At 64.2% G+C, this 14,194-nt stretch overlaps 2 protein-coding genes across 4 annotated transcripts in view; both read left to right on the top strand.

The window, feature by feature from the left end:
- LOC125079915 (vegetative cell wall protein gp1-like) overlaps positions 1-2,030 on the top strand; it is a 22,455-nt gene extending 20,425 nt beyond the window's left edge. The window contains exon 4 of the mRNA XM_047693634.1: positions 1,362-2,030. Coding sequence (XP_047549590.1) covers positions 1,362-2,030 — 669 coding nt within the window. The remainder of the gene's footprint in view (positions 1-1,361) is intronic.
- On the top strand, positions 1,789-14,194 carry B4GALNT4 (beta-1,4-N-acetyl-galactosaminyltransferase 4). 3 transcript variants are annotated; one of them, XM_047693459.1, is made up of 20 exons: positions 1,790-2,212; positions 5,236-5,339; positions 5,703-5,798; positions 5,885-5,980; positions 6,063-6,153; positions 6,235-6,335; positions 6,515-6,582; positions 6,773-6,851; positions 8,055-8,121; positions 8,265-8,399; positions 8,472-8,581; positions 8,659-8,759; positions 8,853-8,953; positions 9,023-9,941; positions 11,743-12,032; positions 12,180-12,333; positions 12,436-12,508; positions 12,613-12,766; positions 13,114-13,240; positions 13,738-14,194. In XM_047693459.1, exons 1-20 carry the CDS (start codon positions 2,062-2,064, stop codon positions 13,859-13,861), a joined length of 3,141 nt encoding a protein of 1,046 aa, XP_047549415.1. In that variant the 5' UTR covers positions 1,790-2,061; the 3' UTR covers positions 13,862-14,194. The 3 variants fall into 3 exon arrangements, with proteins under 3 accessions (XP_047549414.1, XP_047549413.1, XP_047549415.1); XM_047693458.1 differs by having other exon boundaries at positions 1,789-2,212; positions 5,236-5,336; positions 8,853-9,941; XM_047693457.1 differs by having other exon boundaries at positions 1,789-2,212; positions 8,853-9,941.

Raw genomic sequence — 14,194 nt, 5'->3', positions numbered from 1 at the left:
TGGCACGTTCAAATCACGGTCTGGTATGTTTCAGTGCAGGTGCAGACTGTGCAAATGTGGACGGTGGGCTGGAGGAGAAGGCAAGGAACAGGTGGTGGGGGAGGAGGTTTGACGGTGGGCACTGTCCACATGGAGGGTGACAGAACGCCGTAAGGGCAGAATATGGCCTGCCTGATTCCAGGCCCCACGGTTAAAAAGAAAGGACACCAAGACTGCAACTTCCTGCACAATGTGTCCAGGACACGGTGGGGTCCCTGTCCCCTCCTCTCCAACCTGGGTGGCCTGTGACAGCATGTGGCAGAACTGGCGTTGGTGGGTGCTGGAGGGTGGTGACCCAACAGGTGACCCAACAGGCACTTTGCCCCCTTCGCTGGAGTCCCGAGGCTGCCTCCTGGGAGTGCCCCCATCTGGGTGCCCTGCTTAACCACGCCAGCTGGATGCCAACACCGGGTGCAGCCAGTGCTGGGCCAGCCATTAGGGTCACCCAAGCCCTTCATTCTCCCCACTTGAGGCGCGTCACATCATAGAGCAGAGAAAAGTTGTCCCGCTGGGCTCTAAACTCCTGACCCACAGAATCCATGAACCTCGGTGGCCATCCCGCATCACTCATGTTGGGGTGGCCTGTGGCTCAGTAACACAGAAGTGGGGCAGGCGGAGGAGAGGAGAAGGAGAGAAGGGCCAGTCTGGCCGTTGGACAGAGGGAAGGGTTGGAGCGGCCCAGGAAAGAATGGGAACCAGGTGGGGCAAAGTCCACCCTCCACCCACACTCCCCTCCACCCTCCAGCTCAGCATGACCTGCTCCCCAGACCCCAGCGTTCCAAGCCAAAGTGGAAGTGAGAGAGCTATTGCGCCCCTCCTGCCCTCTCGGTATGTCCTGCCCGCGACCCGGATAAAGCCCGGTGCTTTTGAGTCTCCTCAGTCTCACCTCCATGGCAGACCCCACACTCCTGCCCCTCACCCGTCATCATCACCTACCACCTGTGCATCTCCCCCAAATTTCCTTTCCCTTTCCTCCACTTTGAGCCCCATTCCTCCGGGTTGCACTATTTTCTAGAGGCTTGCTCCAACTCCAAGACCGGGCTGTACCCCATCCTCCAGCTTTCCCCCCACATTTCCTAGGCCCCTGGAGTCCCCTATTTCCTGTCCCTGAGTCCTCCGCTCCCTGTGTCCCCAACGTCCCCCAACTCCTAGCCTGTGCCTTCCACTGCCTCCATCTCTACACACCCCGATCCACCCTGGTGTCCCAGGTCCACATACCCCAGGCCTTTGCACCTCCACTTCTCCCGTGCCCCCCGACTCTGCAGCCTGTCCTCCAAGCAACCAGAGTGCCCCCCCCCCCCGCCGTCCTCTGCATCTCCCAGGTCTTCATGCCCGCTCCCTCCCCGCCCACCAACCCCTCTGCCCCGCCCCCCTCCCCAGTCTCCGCACCTCCCCATCTCCAAGCTCCTGCATCTCCGTCCTTCGCACCGCACTGTCCCCCCGACCTCTGTCCCGCGCCCCCGCGTCCTTCGTACCCCCATAAGCTCACTCCACGGTCCCCACACCTCCCCGTCCTCCGTGAAGCCCTCGGCCCCGGTCCCCAGCCCTCGGCGCCTCCCGGTCCCCGCGCCCGCGAGCCGCGCGGCCGGCGCGCCCAGGTGGATGCGCGCGCGTGGCGTGGAGACGAGCTGGCACACCCTAGCCCGCCGGCCCCGCCCCCCGCGCCGCCGATTGGCTCCCCGCGGGCTGGCCGGGCCCCGGTTGGCTCGCGCCGCGCGGCCGCCGGGCCCGTTTCACGGTGGGTAGCACCGCAGCGTGGATGCTGCTCGGTCCCGCCGCGGCCCCCAGGAGCGAGGAGCCGGAGCGGCCGGGCGGGGCCGGGCGGGGGGCACCGCCGGGAGCCGCTGCTCCGCCCACCCCGGCCCGCGGCCGAGGGCAGCCCGGGGTCGCGGCCGCACCGTGCGGCCGCGGGCGGCGGACAAAGGGCCATGCGGGGCCGGGAGCTGCGGCGCGGGGCGCGCGGGAGCCGGGGACCGCAGCGCCGCCGCTGAGCAGGGCCCGAGCGGGGCGGGGCGGGCCGCGATGCCGCGGTTCCCGGTGAAGAAGGTCCGCAAGCAGATCAAGCTGCTGCTGCTGCTGCTGCTGCTCACCTGCGCCGCGTGGCTCACGTACGTGCATCTGAGCCTGGTGCGCCAGGGCCGCGCGCTGCGCCAGCGGCTGGGCTACGGGCGAGGTACGGGCGGGGGCGCGCGTCCTGGGGGCGGGGGGCGGTGAGGGCCTCGAGCGGCGCGGGGTCCGGGCCTTCCCGCCGCGCCCGGGGCTCTGCGCCGGCCAGACGCGTCCAGGGACCCTAGTCGCCCTACCCGGCTCGGCGATATTGGGGCGGGGGGCGCGGTTCGGCCCGGCCCGGAGCCCAGTGACGTCAGCAGTGACGTGCGCGACCCTCCCGGGGAGCGTCCCCAAACCTGGGCGGACTCCGGGATCCGACCTGGAGGCAGTAGTGACGGGGTTTACGGTGGGTCTTGGACGCATGGCCCCCAGGCCCTGCGCGCCGGGACTCTCGGGAAGGCCCTGCACCTCCACCACCTGGCTCCTCAGCAGAGCCTGATCACCCATCTGCGGGGGGAGGGGGGGAGACACAGATCCAACGTCCAGACCAGGGGCGGGGCGGGCGGTTGGGGGGAAGGGTTTGGAGGGAGTCGACTGGTGCCGCTGGAACGCTTCCTGGAGCAGGTGCCCTAGGTAAACCCGTAACAAGAGACTGAGGTGCTGTTGTGTTGGGGGGTGATGGGGATCCAGCCTGGGGACCCCTGAACTGCCTGGAGTGAACTCCCCAGCTTCTTCCAGCTCACACTCCAGTGAGGACAGCGAGCCCCCAAAGCAAATCAGTCCTGCTGACTGTTGTGGGAAAGAGCCAAGGGAGGGGTCCTGCCCATTCAGCTAAGGGGATCTGGACAGCCTCTTGAAGGTGGTGGGTTGCTGAACCCATCTAGAGGAAGAGCGCTCCGGGCAGGAGAAACAAAACTATGAGAACCTGGTGGGAAGGGGAGAAGCAGAAAGCCTGGAACCTGGGGAAGGGGTGTGGGGATGGGAGAGAGAGCAACACCTCAGGGCAGGAGTAACCCCGCCCACACCCATCCTAGCTAAGCGGGGAGCAGAAGCTCCTGTACCCCTGACCCTTCTTAAGGAAGCAGGGAGCTGGGTGTCTTTAGAATGGGAGGTGGGAAGAGAGTCTTGCTTCCTTAAGATTCAGAACAATGATTTTGGCTCACAACACCCAGGGCCACTAACCGAGGGGTCCAAACCTCCCTGTTCATTCCCACTCCTGTCTCCCGGTTGCCAGAGCCATCTGCCTCCCCTCTGTGTGCCTGGACACCTGGCTCCACAGATGTCCCAGGCCAGGGGTCTGGAGCTTGTCCCAAACCCCCCTCCCCCACCAGAGTCTACATACCTCACAGCCACCACACTCCGGAGAGGCCCCCAGCACTACTTAGTCCCTAAAAGAAGCCCTCCTAACGCCACTATCTGCAAACAAGGCAGGACCCAGTGCGTGACCCAGTGACACAGAACAAAACCAGACCCCCTTCCCGAGCCACCTCTGTGGCTTTCCAGGCAACCACAGTCCTCCCCAGCTTGACTTCCTGAGCAGCTAGGGAGTCTAGCTCAGCAACTGGGACGGGGTGGTGTGGGAACCCCATTTCTGAGTCCCTCTCTGCTCTCAGCCTTGCCAGCAGAGAAGCTGGGTCACTGCTCTCCCTACTCCCGGGTGAGTGGGAGCTGTTTACGGTCCTGGAAGGTCTGACTCTCAAGAGGCACCTTCCAAGGACAGCCCCAGCTCACGGGTCTTGACTCAAGACCCAGCCCCACCTTCGGTCCAGCCACCTGGGCTCCCCCCAGGGTAGGGCTTGTGAGAAGCTGGCCAGCTGGACATGCTGAGGCCTTTCTGAGTGTTGGGTCAGGGCTGTCTTCACTTACAACTGGGGAGGCAGCATTGGAGCGGAGTGGGGGGCTACTTTCCTGGGATCCTGCAAGATACCTGTGTGGCAGGAGGCCTCTGTGGACCTCACTGTGCTGGGGCTCAGCCCCTGCAGGACAGTGGTGGCAGCCTGGCCTGGAACCCCAGCACAGAAAGCTCCTAGTCCCCATGGCCTTAGCTTGGTGGGCAGGGATTATCGGGGCCAGGCTATGGGGATTTGACTGGGAGCCTCTTAGGGGCTCATCTCCCAGCTGGACAGAGGGCACTGAGGAAGGAAGCCTGAAGAAGGATCAGGTGGGCAGGTCCCACAGGAGTCCCACAGGCAGGAGACCAAGGACAGCTCCCCTGTCCAGCAGAAGGGGCTCAGGCCAGTTGTGTCCACACAGGAATCTGGCTCCTCGGGTCTGGATTGAAGGATGAGCACGGACGTCAAAACCCAGGCTTGCTCTAGAGCAGAGGCAGGGCTCCTGGATTGGGGATCCCTGAGTGGAACTACCAGGAGGGGCAGAAGTGGGATGCAATAAAGCCTCCCAGAGCCTCTGGTCCTGGGGGGTGCCCACCCCCCCCCCCACATCCAGGGAACAGGGTTACGTTCAGGTCCATAGTTTGGGCAAAAAGTCTGGGAATTTGAGGGAGTCAGGGGCCAGGCAGTGCCCCAGGCTAGAGGATGTGTGTAGGGGTGCTAAGCTCTAGAGATGACCCCAGACAGATCCAGGAACAGTTCCTTAGGGGTACAGTCTCTCTCCAGAGCCACATTGGCCCCAGGTCCTCCAGCAGCCTAACCAGTGTATCTGTCCCTCATCCGTACAGGCTGGTGCTAGGGCTCCTCCGGTCCTGGACCCCCACCCCGAGGGCAGCAGGTGGCACATGTGCCATGCGCTGGGGCTTGTGTAGGGTTAAGACAAAGCCCCAGCTTTCCCAGGAACAAGTTCTAGCACCGGCCCCTAGCAGGGTTTGATGAGGGAGGGAGACACAGAACACGGTAGTACAAGTGCCGAGGGTGCTTCCCGGGGCCTTCCTGTCGGCAGAGCCCTGCCCCGGGTCTCACACAGCTCTGCTCACTGGCCAGGGAACTCGGAGAAGCCAGGCAGAGGCCTGGAGAGGGGCTGCCTGCCCCCTAGGTGGGATGTGGGAGAAGGGCCCAGCCTCCACGCTGTAAGTGGGGTGTTGGGTACCATAAGGGAGCAAGAGACCCCGCTGCCCCCAGCTGACACCCCGCAGCAGGGGCTGTGCCATGGAGTGAGCCCAGGCCCCGCTCACACCCCACGTGCCCCCCACAGATGGGGAGAAGCTGAGCGGCGTCACCGAGGGCAGGGGCGTCCGCGCCGCACTGTCCACGCAGAGGGCGGAGGACTCCAGTGAGAGCCGAGAGGAGGCACAGGTGGTGAGCAGGGCTGTGGGAAGGGACACGCGTGCAGCACACACTCGCGTGCCGGGGCCTCGGACACCATGGCTGTGTGTGTGGAGGACGTGGGTTAGGCACAGCCCAGACACAGGCAGCACCCCCTGGAGCTCCGACTGGGGGGGTGGTGTCACGAGTGGCGCCCATGTGGGCTGGCCCAGGTCTGCCCAGCAGGTGTGAGGAGCCCCGGCTGTGTGTGGCTGGGGCACCGTGGCTTGGGGTGTTGCGGCTGGATGTGCGCAGGGGAGTCCTTGGGAAGTTTGTGTGCCGCTGGCTGTGGTCGTGTGACCCCTCCCTGCCCTCCCATTTCTCGGCTTTGACCCTGGTGCCTTTTCTGTCCCGTAGCCCAATGGCCGGGACCCAAACACGCTGTTTCCCGCGGGGGCTGGAAAGCCCCCCCCTCTGAACCTCACTCATCAGGCGCCTCCGTGGTGGGACAAGGTGAGCTCCGCTCGGCCCACCTGCCGTGGGCTTCGGGGGGTGCTGGGGTGGGCTTTGCGGAAGGTAAGCCCCCTCCCGCCCCCCAGTACAAGGGGCAGGTGAACCTGCACGTGTTTGAGGACTGGTGCGGCGGCGCCGTGGGCCACCTAAGGAGGAACCTGCATTTCCCGCTATTCCCTCACGTGAGTTCTGAGGGGCAGGGCGGCCTCCGGGGCGGGAAGGGGCAGCCCCCAGGCTCTGACGGCACAGCCTGCCGCCCCCCAGACACGCACCACCGTGAAGAAGTTGGCTGTGTCCCCCAAGTGGAAGAACTACGGGCTGCGGATTTTCGGCTTCATCCACCCAGCGAGAGACGGTGCGAGGGTGGGGTCATGCTGGGGAGGGGAGATCCCAAGGGGCCCGACACCCGTCCTGAGTCCCCGTCCTGTGGCCTTAGGAGACGTCCAGTTCTCTGTGGCTTCAGACGACAACTCTGAGTTCTGGCTGAGCCCAAACGAGAGCCCGGCGAGTGCCCAGCTGGTGGCCTTTGTGGGCAAGGTACCCTGAACCCCACAGCCCTCCTGCCCTCACCCCTCCACCCACACCCCCGTCTGTCTCCACTGGGCCTCCTGCTGCCTCCAGAACCTGTCTCCTCCGGCTTTTAAGGGACAGGGGCTGGATGAGGCTGGGGCCTCCGAGGAGGGGGGCCCCTCCTTCCCTCCTGTATTGCTTCCCAGACCGGCTCAGAGTGGACAGCACCTGGAGAATTCACCAAGTTCAGCTCCCAGGTGTCCAAGCCCAAGCGGTGAGTGACTGGGAGTGTGTGTGTGCATGAGTGTGCACACATTTGCACTCACGTGAACCACTGCACTTGGGCTGACCTGTCAAACCAGCCTGGGGGGTCACCCCTGAGCACCCCATCCTCTCTGCGTGCCCCGTTTGGAGCCCCTGGGGGCGCGGCAGGGGCATGTCCCCCTGATTCCTTGTTTCCCCAGGCTCATGGCCTCCCGGAGGTACTACTTCGAGCTGCTGCACAAGCAGGACGACCGAGGCTCAGACCATGTGGAAGTGGGCGTGAGTGTGACCTGCCCTCTGTGGGCTTCTAGAGGGTCCGCCTTTCTTCCCCTGCCCCTCTGCTCCCAGCACTCCCTTCAGGGCAATGGTGTGGACCCTGCCCCCCCTCCCTAGGAGGTCCTGTCCAGGTGGCAAAGCAGACCCTCAGGGACAGGGCCCGAGGCCAGCTCTGTCTGCTCAGAGAGGCTTCCTGGACAAACCGCGCTCGAGTAGAGTCTGGAGAGATAAGGCATTCCTAGGACAAGCCCAGGAGGAGAGACTCTGGGATGCGGGTGCATTGGGTGAATTCCAGATCCCAAGAAAAGCAGAGGAATGGGAACACCCGGCGTTCTTCTAGAACCTCAAGGGGTCCAGTGGCCAGCTAGGGCCTGCATTGCCAACGCTGGACAGCTCTGGCTTTGTCCCAGGAAAGAAGCAGTGGAGTTTGCATTTCAGGAAAAACCCTGTGGCCACTGTTGCAGAGAGCCTGGGGGGAAGGGGTCTTTTATGTGTGGTCCCTGAACCAGGGAGGTGGGAAAGGAAGAAGTGGCAGGTGCAGGGGGCAGGGGGTGTGCCCAAGACAGAGGGCCTGAGCCTGGCAGCGTGTGGCATGAAGATTAGGTTGGGGTGGGGGTTCTCAGCCCCAGTTCTGTGGGATGTCCCACGTGTCGGGTGTATGTGACAGGCACCTCCCAGCTCAGTGGGCAGGGGGTCAGGACTGGAGACGCAGGTTTAGGGTTATCTTCTGGAAGACAAGGGTGTGCCAGGAGGACCCAGAATGAGCTAGGAAGGGAAGAGGGCCTAGAACAGCTCCTAGGAACCCCAGCTTGAGAGGAGGGAAGGAGGGACAGAGCCTGCAAAGGAGACTGAGAAGGAGCAGCCACAGGAGTGGGGAAACAGGGAGGGGGAGATCTGGTGAGATGAGGTGTGCTGGCCCCTGGAAGTTGGGCTGTGACCTCCAGGACAGCAGTGTCTGTAGAATGGGGAAGCAGGTCGCAGGAAAGCCCTAGCCAGCAGGCAAGGGAGTGCTTAGGGTGTCAGGCAAGGCCTGGAGGGAGCACTGGGGGGGCGGGGGTCCTTACCTGCCACCAAGAAGTTCCATGTATCCTTGAAGGGGCTGCCCCGCTAGTTCCCCACGCCCACACCAGAGAAGACCCATTCCTTTCCAGCTGTTTCCATTCTCAACCCCACCCTTTGGTCCTGACCACTCTCTTCCTCCCCCAGTGGCGAGCCTTCTTGCCGGGCCTGAAGTTTGAGGTTATAGGCTCTGCTCACATCTCCTTGTACACAGGTGCGGAGCCCAGTACCTCCCTGGGGAGAGGGGTAGGCTCCTGATGGGGAGGTCTCTTTGAGATGGGCTTGGATGTGGGTGGGGAGGGTTGAGGAGTGGTGTCTGGGTATTCCTGGGGACCCCACACATCCCTCTGCCCCCAGATGAGTCATCCCTGAAGATGGACCATGTGGCCCACGTCCCTCAGTCTCCGGCTAGCCATGTGGGGGGGCACCTGCCTCAGGAGGAGCCCAGAGCCGACATGCTGCACCCGGACCCCCGAGACACCTTCTTCCTCAGTGAGAGGAGACCCCGGAGGGGGGCGGGGCAGGGACACCCAGCCTGCCACTCTGTGACCACCCATCCCACAGCTCCTCGCGTGGAGCCTTCGAGTCTGGAGAATGTGCTGGAGCCGTGCGCCTATGCCCCCACGTATGTCGTCAAGGACTTCCCCATCGCCAGATACCAGGGATTGCAGTTTGTAAGTGCCCCTCCCCAGACCCTCCTGAGACCTGACCTCCTTCCCAGAGTCCCCTGAGCCCTCTGCCCCGCCTGCAGGTGTACCTGTCCTTCGTCTACCCCAATGATCATACGCGCCTCACTCACATGGAGACGGAAAACAAGTGCTTCTACCGGGAGTCGCCGCTGTACTTGGAAAGGTGGGGAGTAGTTGCGGTGCACCGGCCAGGAATGGGGGTGGGGCCTCTTCAGGGGGCCGGGGTGTCCTCTCTGACGCCCCGCCCCCACCCCAGGTTTGGGTTCTATAAGTACATGAAGATGGACAGGGAGGAGGGGGAGGAAGACGAAGAGGAGGAGGGGCAGCGCCGAGCCTTCCTCTTCCTCAACCCGGACGGTGAGTGCCCCCCATGCCCCCTAGCGCGTGCCCACCTGGGCATGGCCGGCTTAGCCATGCTTCCCACAGACTTCCTGGACGATGAGGACCAGGGGGAGCTGCTGGACAGTCTGGAGCCTACAGAGGCATCCCTCCTGCAGAGCGGCCGCCGATCCCCGTCCCCGGTGGCCCCCACCACACCACCGGGACCCAAGCCTACTGCGCCAGCACCTCCCAGCACCCGGGACCTGCCAACCCCCAGGCGCTCCCGGGCGTTGAGCTGGGCTGCCCGGGCTGCGCGCCCCCTGCCCCTCTTCTTGGGCCACGCCCTGCGCCCCCGAGCAGCCGCTGAGCAGCCGCCCCCAAAGGTGTATGTGACACGGGTGCGGCCGAGACTGCGGGCCCCCTCGCGGGCCCTGGCACCTCTCACTCCCCGCGGCCCACCCTGGCCGCCCTTCCCCGGAGTCTTCCTCCGTCCCAGACCACTTCCACGGGTGCAGCTGCGGGCCCCCCCGCACCCGCCCCAGTCTCGAGGCCACAGGACCGGTGGCTCCCCCGCCACAGAGCTGAGGCCCTCTGCCCGGGCGCAGGCCACCCAGGGGAGCCGGGAGGGCCAGCTGCGCATGCTGGGCCTCCCGGGACCCACCATGGACTTGAACTTGTCATCAGAAGCACAGCCAGTGACCTCCTTCCTGAGCTTGTCCCAGGTGTCCAGGCCACAGGTGCCTGGGCAGGACGAGGAGGAGGAGGAGGAGGGGGAAGCTGATGAAGATGGGGCCCAGGGCGAGGAGGACAGCGAGGAGGCAGGCGGCCCCCCCCACAGCCGCTGGCGTGAGGACGCCATCGACTGGCAACGCACGTTCAGCGTGGGCGCGATGGACTTCGAGCTGCTGCGCTCCGACTGGAACGACCTGCGCTGCAACGTGTCGGGGAACCTGCAGCTGCCGGAGGCTGAGGCCGTGGACGTGGTGGCTCAGTATATGGAGCGGCTCAACGCCCACCATGGCGGGTATGGGGGAGGACGGCCATGGGAGTGGAGGCCCTAGCCTCTGTGGCACCTTCGGACTTTCCCCAGGGCCTGGGGTACTGACCTGGGAGTACACATACACCCCCTAGGGAAGAGTCTTCTCTGCTTGTCTCTCTCTGCCTTCTGGAGCTTCTTATTGTCCAGGTTCCCTGTCCAGGGTTAGAAGCCTCAGACGCCCCCAACACACACACACACGCACGCACACACACACAGAGCCAGGGGGCAGTGGGGCGCTGGCGGCTGTGTCCTGCACCTCCAGGCCCCACACTGTCACCGTGGGCCTGAGCCCAAGAATGAATCTGAGCCAGCCAGGTCTCTCCTCCAGATAGAGACACGTCCAGAAGTCAAGCCAAGAGTCCCTGGACCCTTCTTCCTCCCGCGGCACAACGCTACTGGGTCTTCCAGGAGGGTCCGCCTCTGACTCCAGAGGCGGGCACAGGGCTCCTGCCCCATGGCTGACTCTGGGCTTCCCCAGGCCCCAGGAATCTAGGCCTGTCTCCACCCCCACGTAGGTAGCGGTGTGGCAAGTGGGAGGCCTCAGCTTGGCCCCATTGGAGGCATGGTGAGTTCTGAGTTGTGTGAGCCGTGAAGGACGGGCAAAATCCGCAAAGACAGCGGTGGTGGCAAAGGCACTGGGTGAGGCAGCCAGGCGCCTGGTGTGCAGAGGATGGAGAGGGGGCTGTTGTGGGCCTTGAGCAACTTGCCCCCCCACCCATTTTTCTTACTTTCGATACACGGTTTTGAGCAGGACGGGGGTTTGACCTGTCTGGGTTGAAGACAGGCCTGTCGCTGCCTTGGAGAGGAGCAGACAGGACGGGAAGCTCACAGGGGCCATGAGTGACAGGCTAGGTCCAGGGCCATGATGGGCCGTGTGGGGGGGCAGGGGTTTGATTCTAGGTGGCCGAGCATGAGCCCTTGGTTCTGAGCTTCCTGAGAGCAGGGTAGGAACGGCCCAAGGACGGAGAGTGTAGGTGGACCAAGAGCATTGGGGACAGAAAGTCCTTGACACTGGGGGAGCATAGTGGGGATGGTGGGGGATAGGAGGGGAATGTACCCCTTGGAGGTCACCCAGGTGGGCTCCCCTAGGAAGGGGCGCTGCCTGCAAAGGGCGGACAAGCGGCAGAAGGGAAGAAGCCACCTTAGCAAGGGCAGGACCTTGTTTTCCCAGGAGGAGAAGCCTCTGCTTGAAGGCAGAGTGGAGGACTCAGCAGGGCCAGACAAGGGGGAAGGGGCAGAAGTGGGGGTGGGGCACCTTCCCTCAGGGCCTTAGAAAGAACAGCAGAGGGTTGCTGCAAGCGGGCCAGACTGGATACCCCAGAACAAAGACCCTGGAGGAAGAGGAAGTCGGTTTACCCAGCAATGGGGTACTGAAGACCCCATAGAATCTGCCTATGGTCCTAGAGTGCCCCTCTAAGACCTCCGAGCCTCCTTGTTCTGTGGACAGTGGGTGGCCCCGAGGCTTTCTGAGCACATCCTAAAGATCACTGGATGTGAGTGGTGGCAGGAAGACCACAGAAGAGGAAAGGACCGGTCTGGGCTTTGGGGACGCCTCCAAGTGTGCGCTACTGTAGGGAGGGAGAGGCACACGGTGTGGGCCTGTCTTGGGAGCTCCCCAGCAGGGCACGAGGTGTGAGGGGACTGTGGCAGCCTGGTAGGGAAGAGGATTCCCAGCAGCTACCCCAGCCCCAGCTGAGCGGCTCCCTGGTTTCTGGGTCTGGGGGCAGGGAAGGAGGAGGAACGCAAGGTCGAAGCCCAAGGGTGCTGACCCGTCCCCGCTTCCCAGGCGCTACGCGCTTCTGCGCATCGTGAACGTGGAGAAGCGCCGAGACTCCGCGCGCGGAAGCCGCTTCCTCCTGGAGCTGGAGCTGCAAGACCGCGGGGGCGGCCGCCTGCGCCTGTCCGAGTACGTCTTCCTGCGGCTGCCGGGCGCCCGCGCGGGAGACACAGACAGGGACGGAGAGAGTCCTGAGCCAGCGCCCGCCGCTTCCACACGGCCAGACGGCCGCCCGGAGCTCTGCCGGCCGCTGCGCCTGGCCTGGCGCCAGGACGTGATGGTACACTTCATCGTGCCAGGTGCGCGGGAGTGCCGTGGGCCCAGGCACCCGGGGTGCGGGGTGGGGTTCCAGGAGCCCTCCTAGCGAGGCGAGGGAGCATCACTGGCCGTGGAGGGGGACCGCAAAGTCAGCCTGGGATGGACTCGGTGGCACCATCTTCCTCCAGTGAAGAACCAGGCTCGCTGGGTGGCACGGTTCCTGGCCGACATGGCCGCGCTGCACGCCCGCACGGGGGACTCCCACTTCAGCGTCATCCTGGTGGACTTTGAGAGCGAGGATATGGATGTGGAACGGGCCTTGAGCGCAGCTCGGCTGCCCCGGTAACAGTGCCCTCCACCCCTGCTGGGGAGGACCGAGCGCATCCTGCCTCCTCCAGGAGGTGGGTTTTCCTACCCCTGCCCCTGCTCTCCCTCACCCCCCAGGTACCAGTACCTGAGGCGAACTGGAAACTTTGAGCGCTCCGCGGGCTTGCAAGCTGGCGTGGATGCCGTGGAGGTGCGCGGGCCGGTGGGGAGAGCCGAGTGGGCGGAGCCAAGGGAGGAGCTCAGCTAGGGGAGGAGGGGAGGGGACTCAGGTGTCCCCGTGACCTCCACCTCCAGGATGCCAGCAGCATCGTTTTCCTCTGCGATCTGCACATCCATTTCCCCCCCAACATCCTGGACGGCATCCGCAAGCACTGCGTGGAGGGCAAGCTGGCCTTCGCACCTGTGGTCATGCGCCTGGGCTGCGGGAGCTCGCCGGGGGACCCTCACGGTAAGGCCCTGCTGCCCCCACCCCAGTGACACTGGAAGTCCCACCAATGCCAGGGTAGAATCTCGGCCCCTGGGGGCCTCTCCCAACTCCTGAAGTAGGCCTGGGGACCCATCAGTGCCCCTTGTCCACAAACCCAGGTCCCCCCCAGCACCTCCAGGATCATGCCTGCCCCTAGGGACCTCCTCCAGCACCCCCACTCTTGGGCAGGGCTCCAGATTATGACCCCGCCCACAGAGGGGTGACCCCTGAGAGCCCCTCTGGGGATGGGACCCTGTACCAGACCCACTCCTGAGGTTGGGGAGAAAGGCTTGCAAGACCTGGGGTCTGAAGGCCAACTCCCTACCCAGGTTACTGGGAGGTGAATGGCTTTGGCCTCTTCGGGATCTACAAGTCAGACTTCGACCGCGTCGGAGGCATGAACACTGAGGAGTTCCGTGACCAGTGGGGGGGCGAGGACTGGGAGCTCCTGGACAGGTGACCACCTCCCCACCCCTCAGCTAGACTAAGGACACTTCCACAGCTTCCTCTGAGTGGGAAGGGGCAGGCTGAAGGGCCTTCATGTGTGCAGGGTCTCTGTGCTTCTGCTTCATCTCCCAGGATCTGGGGGCCTGGGGAGAAACTCTTCGACCCCCCCCAACCCCCAAAACCCCTTCTTATCTCCAGGGTCCTACAGACTCAGAGGCAGCCTTGGAACAGACCGTGACCCCAGATTCCGTAGTTCTGTCGTGGCCCTGAGTCCCCATCCCCCACCAGAACCCTGCAGTAGGGGCATCCCTCACACACCCAGCCCCTGGGCCAGGGTCCTGACCATGCCCTTCCTGCCTACCCCAGGTTCCAGAAGAGTCAGAGCAGCCACAGTGATCTCCCACCACCCAGGTCCTGACACCAGCACCCCCCAAACACATACCCTATAGGCTTAGGGGCAGCTCTGCCATGGCGCCGCAGGGTCCTGACCCCCCCTGTCTACCCAGGGTCCTGCAGGCAGGGCTGGAGGTGGAGCGGCTCCGAATGAGGAACTTCTACCACCACTACCACTCCAAGCGGGGGATGTGGGCCACACGCAGCCGGAAGGGCTCCCGCACAGAGGGCCCTTGAGGACAGGGAGACCCCCCCAGCCCCTGGCTGCAGCCCTGTGGTGGGAGCTGGAGGCCAGGCCCTGAGCCTGGTCCCTGGGGACCCGGCAGGGCTCATCCCAGGGGCGCAGCCGCCACCTGTGCCTGGCCCACAGGGGCCACCTCCCCCCCCCCGTGCCCCTCCCCAGATAGGCAGCCTTCACCACTGGTTGGGGCCTGGGCTCGGTCTCCACACTCTGTGCGATGATTTCTGTGAAATTTTGCCGTAGCAATGACATTGTTTTCAGGATCCCCGAGAGTTCTGTCTGTTCCGTTTTTTATTCAGAATGAAATGAAATATTTTTTTTAGTTCTGA

Source organism: Lutra lutra, chromosome 10, assembly GCF_902655055.1.
Source record: "Lutra lutra chromosome 10, mLutLut1.2, whole genome shotgun sequence".
Taxonomy (NCBI): domain Eukaryota; kingdom Metazoa; phylum Chordata; class Mammalia; order Carnivora; family Mustelidae; genus Lutra; species Lutra lutra.
Note: the sequence above shows the minus strand (reverse complement) of the source record. Positions and strands in the feature narration are given on the sequence as shown.

Coding starts and splice junctions, on each gene's coding strand:
- B4GALNT4 (XM_047693457.1), top strand. CDS start 2,062: ATGCCGCGGTTCCCGGTGAAGAAGGTCCGCAAGCAGATCAAGCTGCTG. Junction 8,400..8,471: donor CCGAGACACCTTCTTCCTCA/GTGAGAGGAGAC, acceptor CCCATCCCACAG/CTCCTCGCGTGGAGCCTTCG. Junction 12,767..13,113: donor CTCGCCGGGGGACCCTCACG/GTAAGGCCCTGC, acceptor CTCCCTACCCAG/GTTACTGGGAGGTGAATGGC.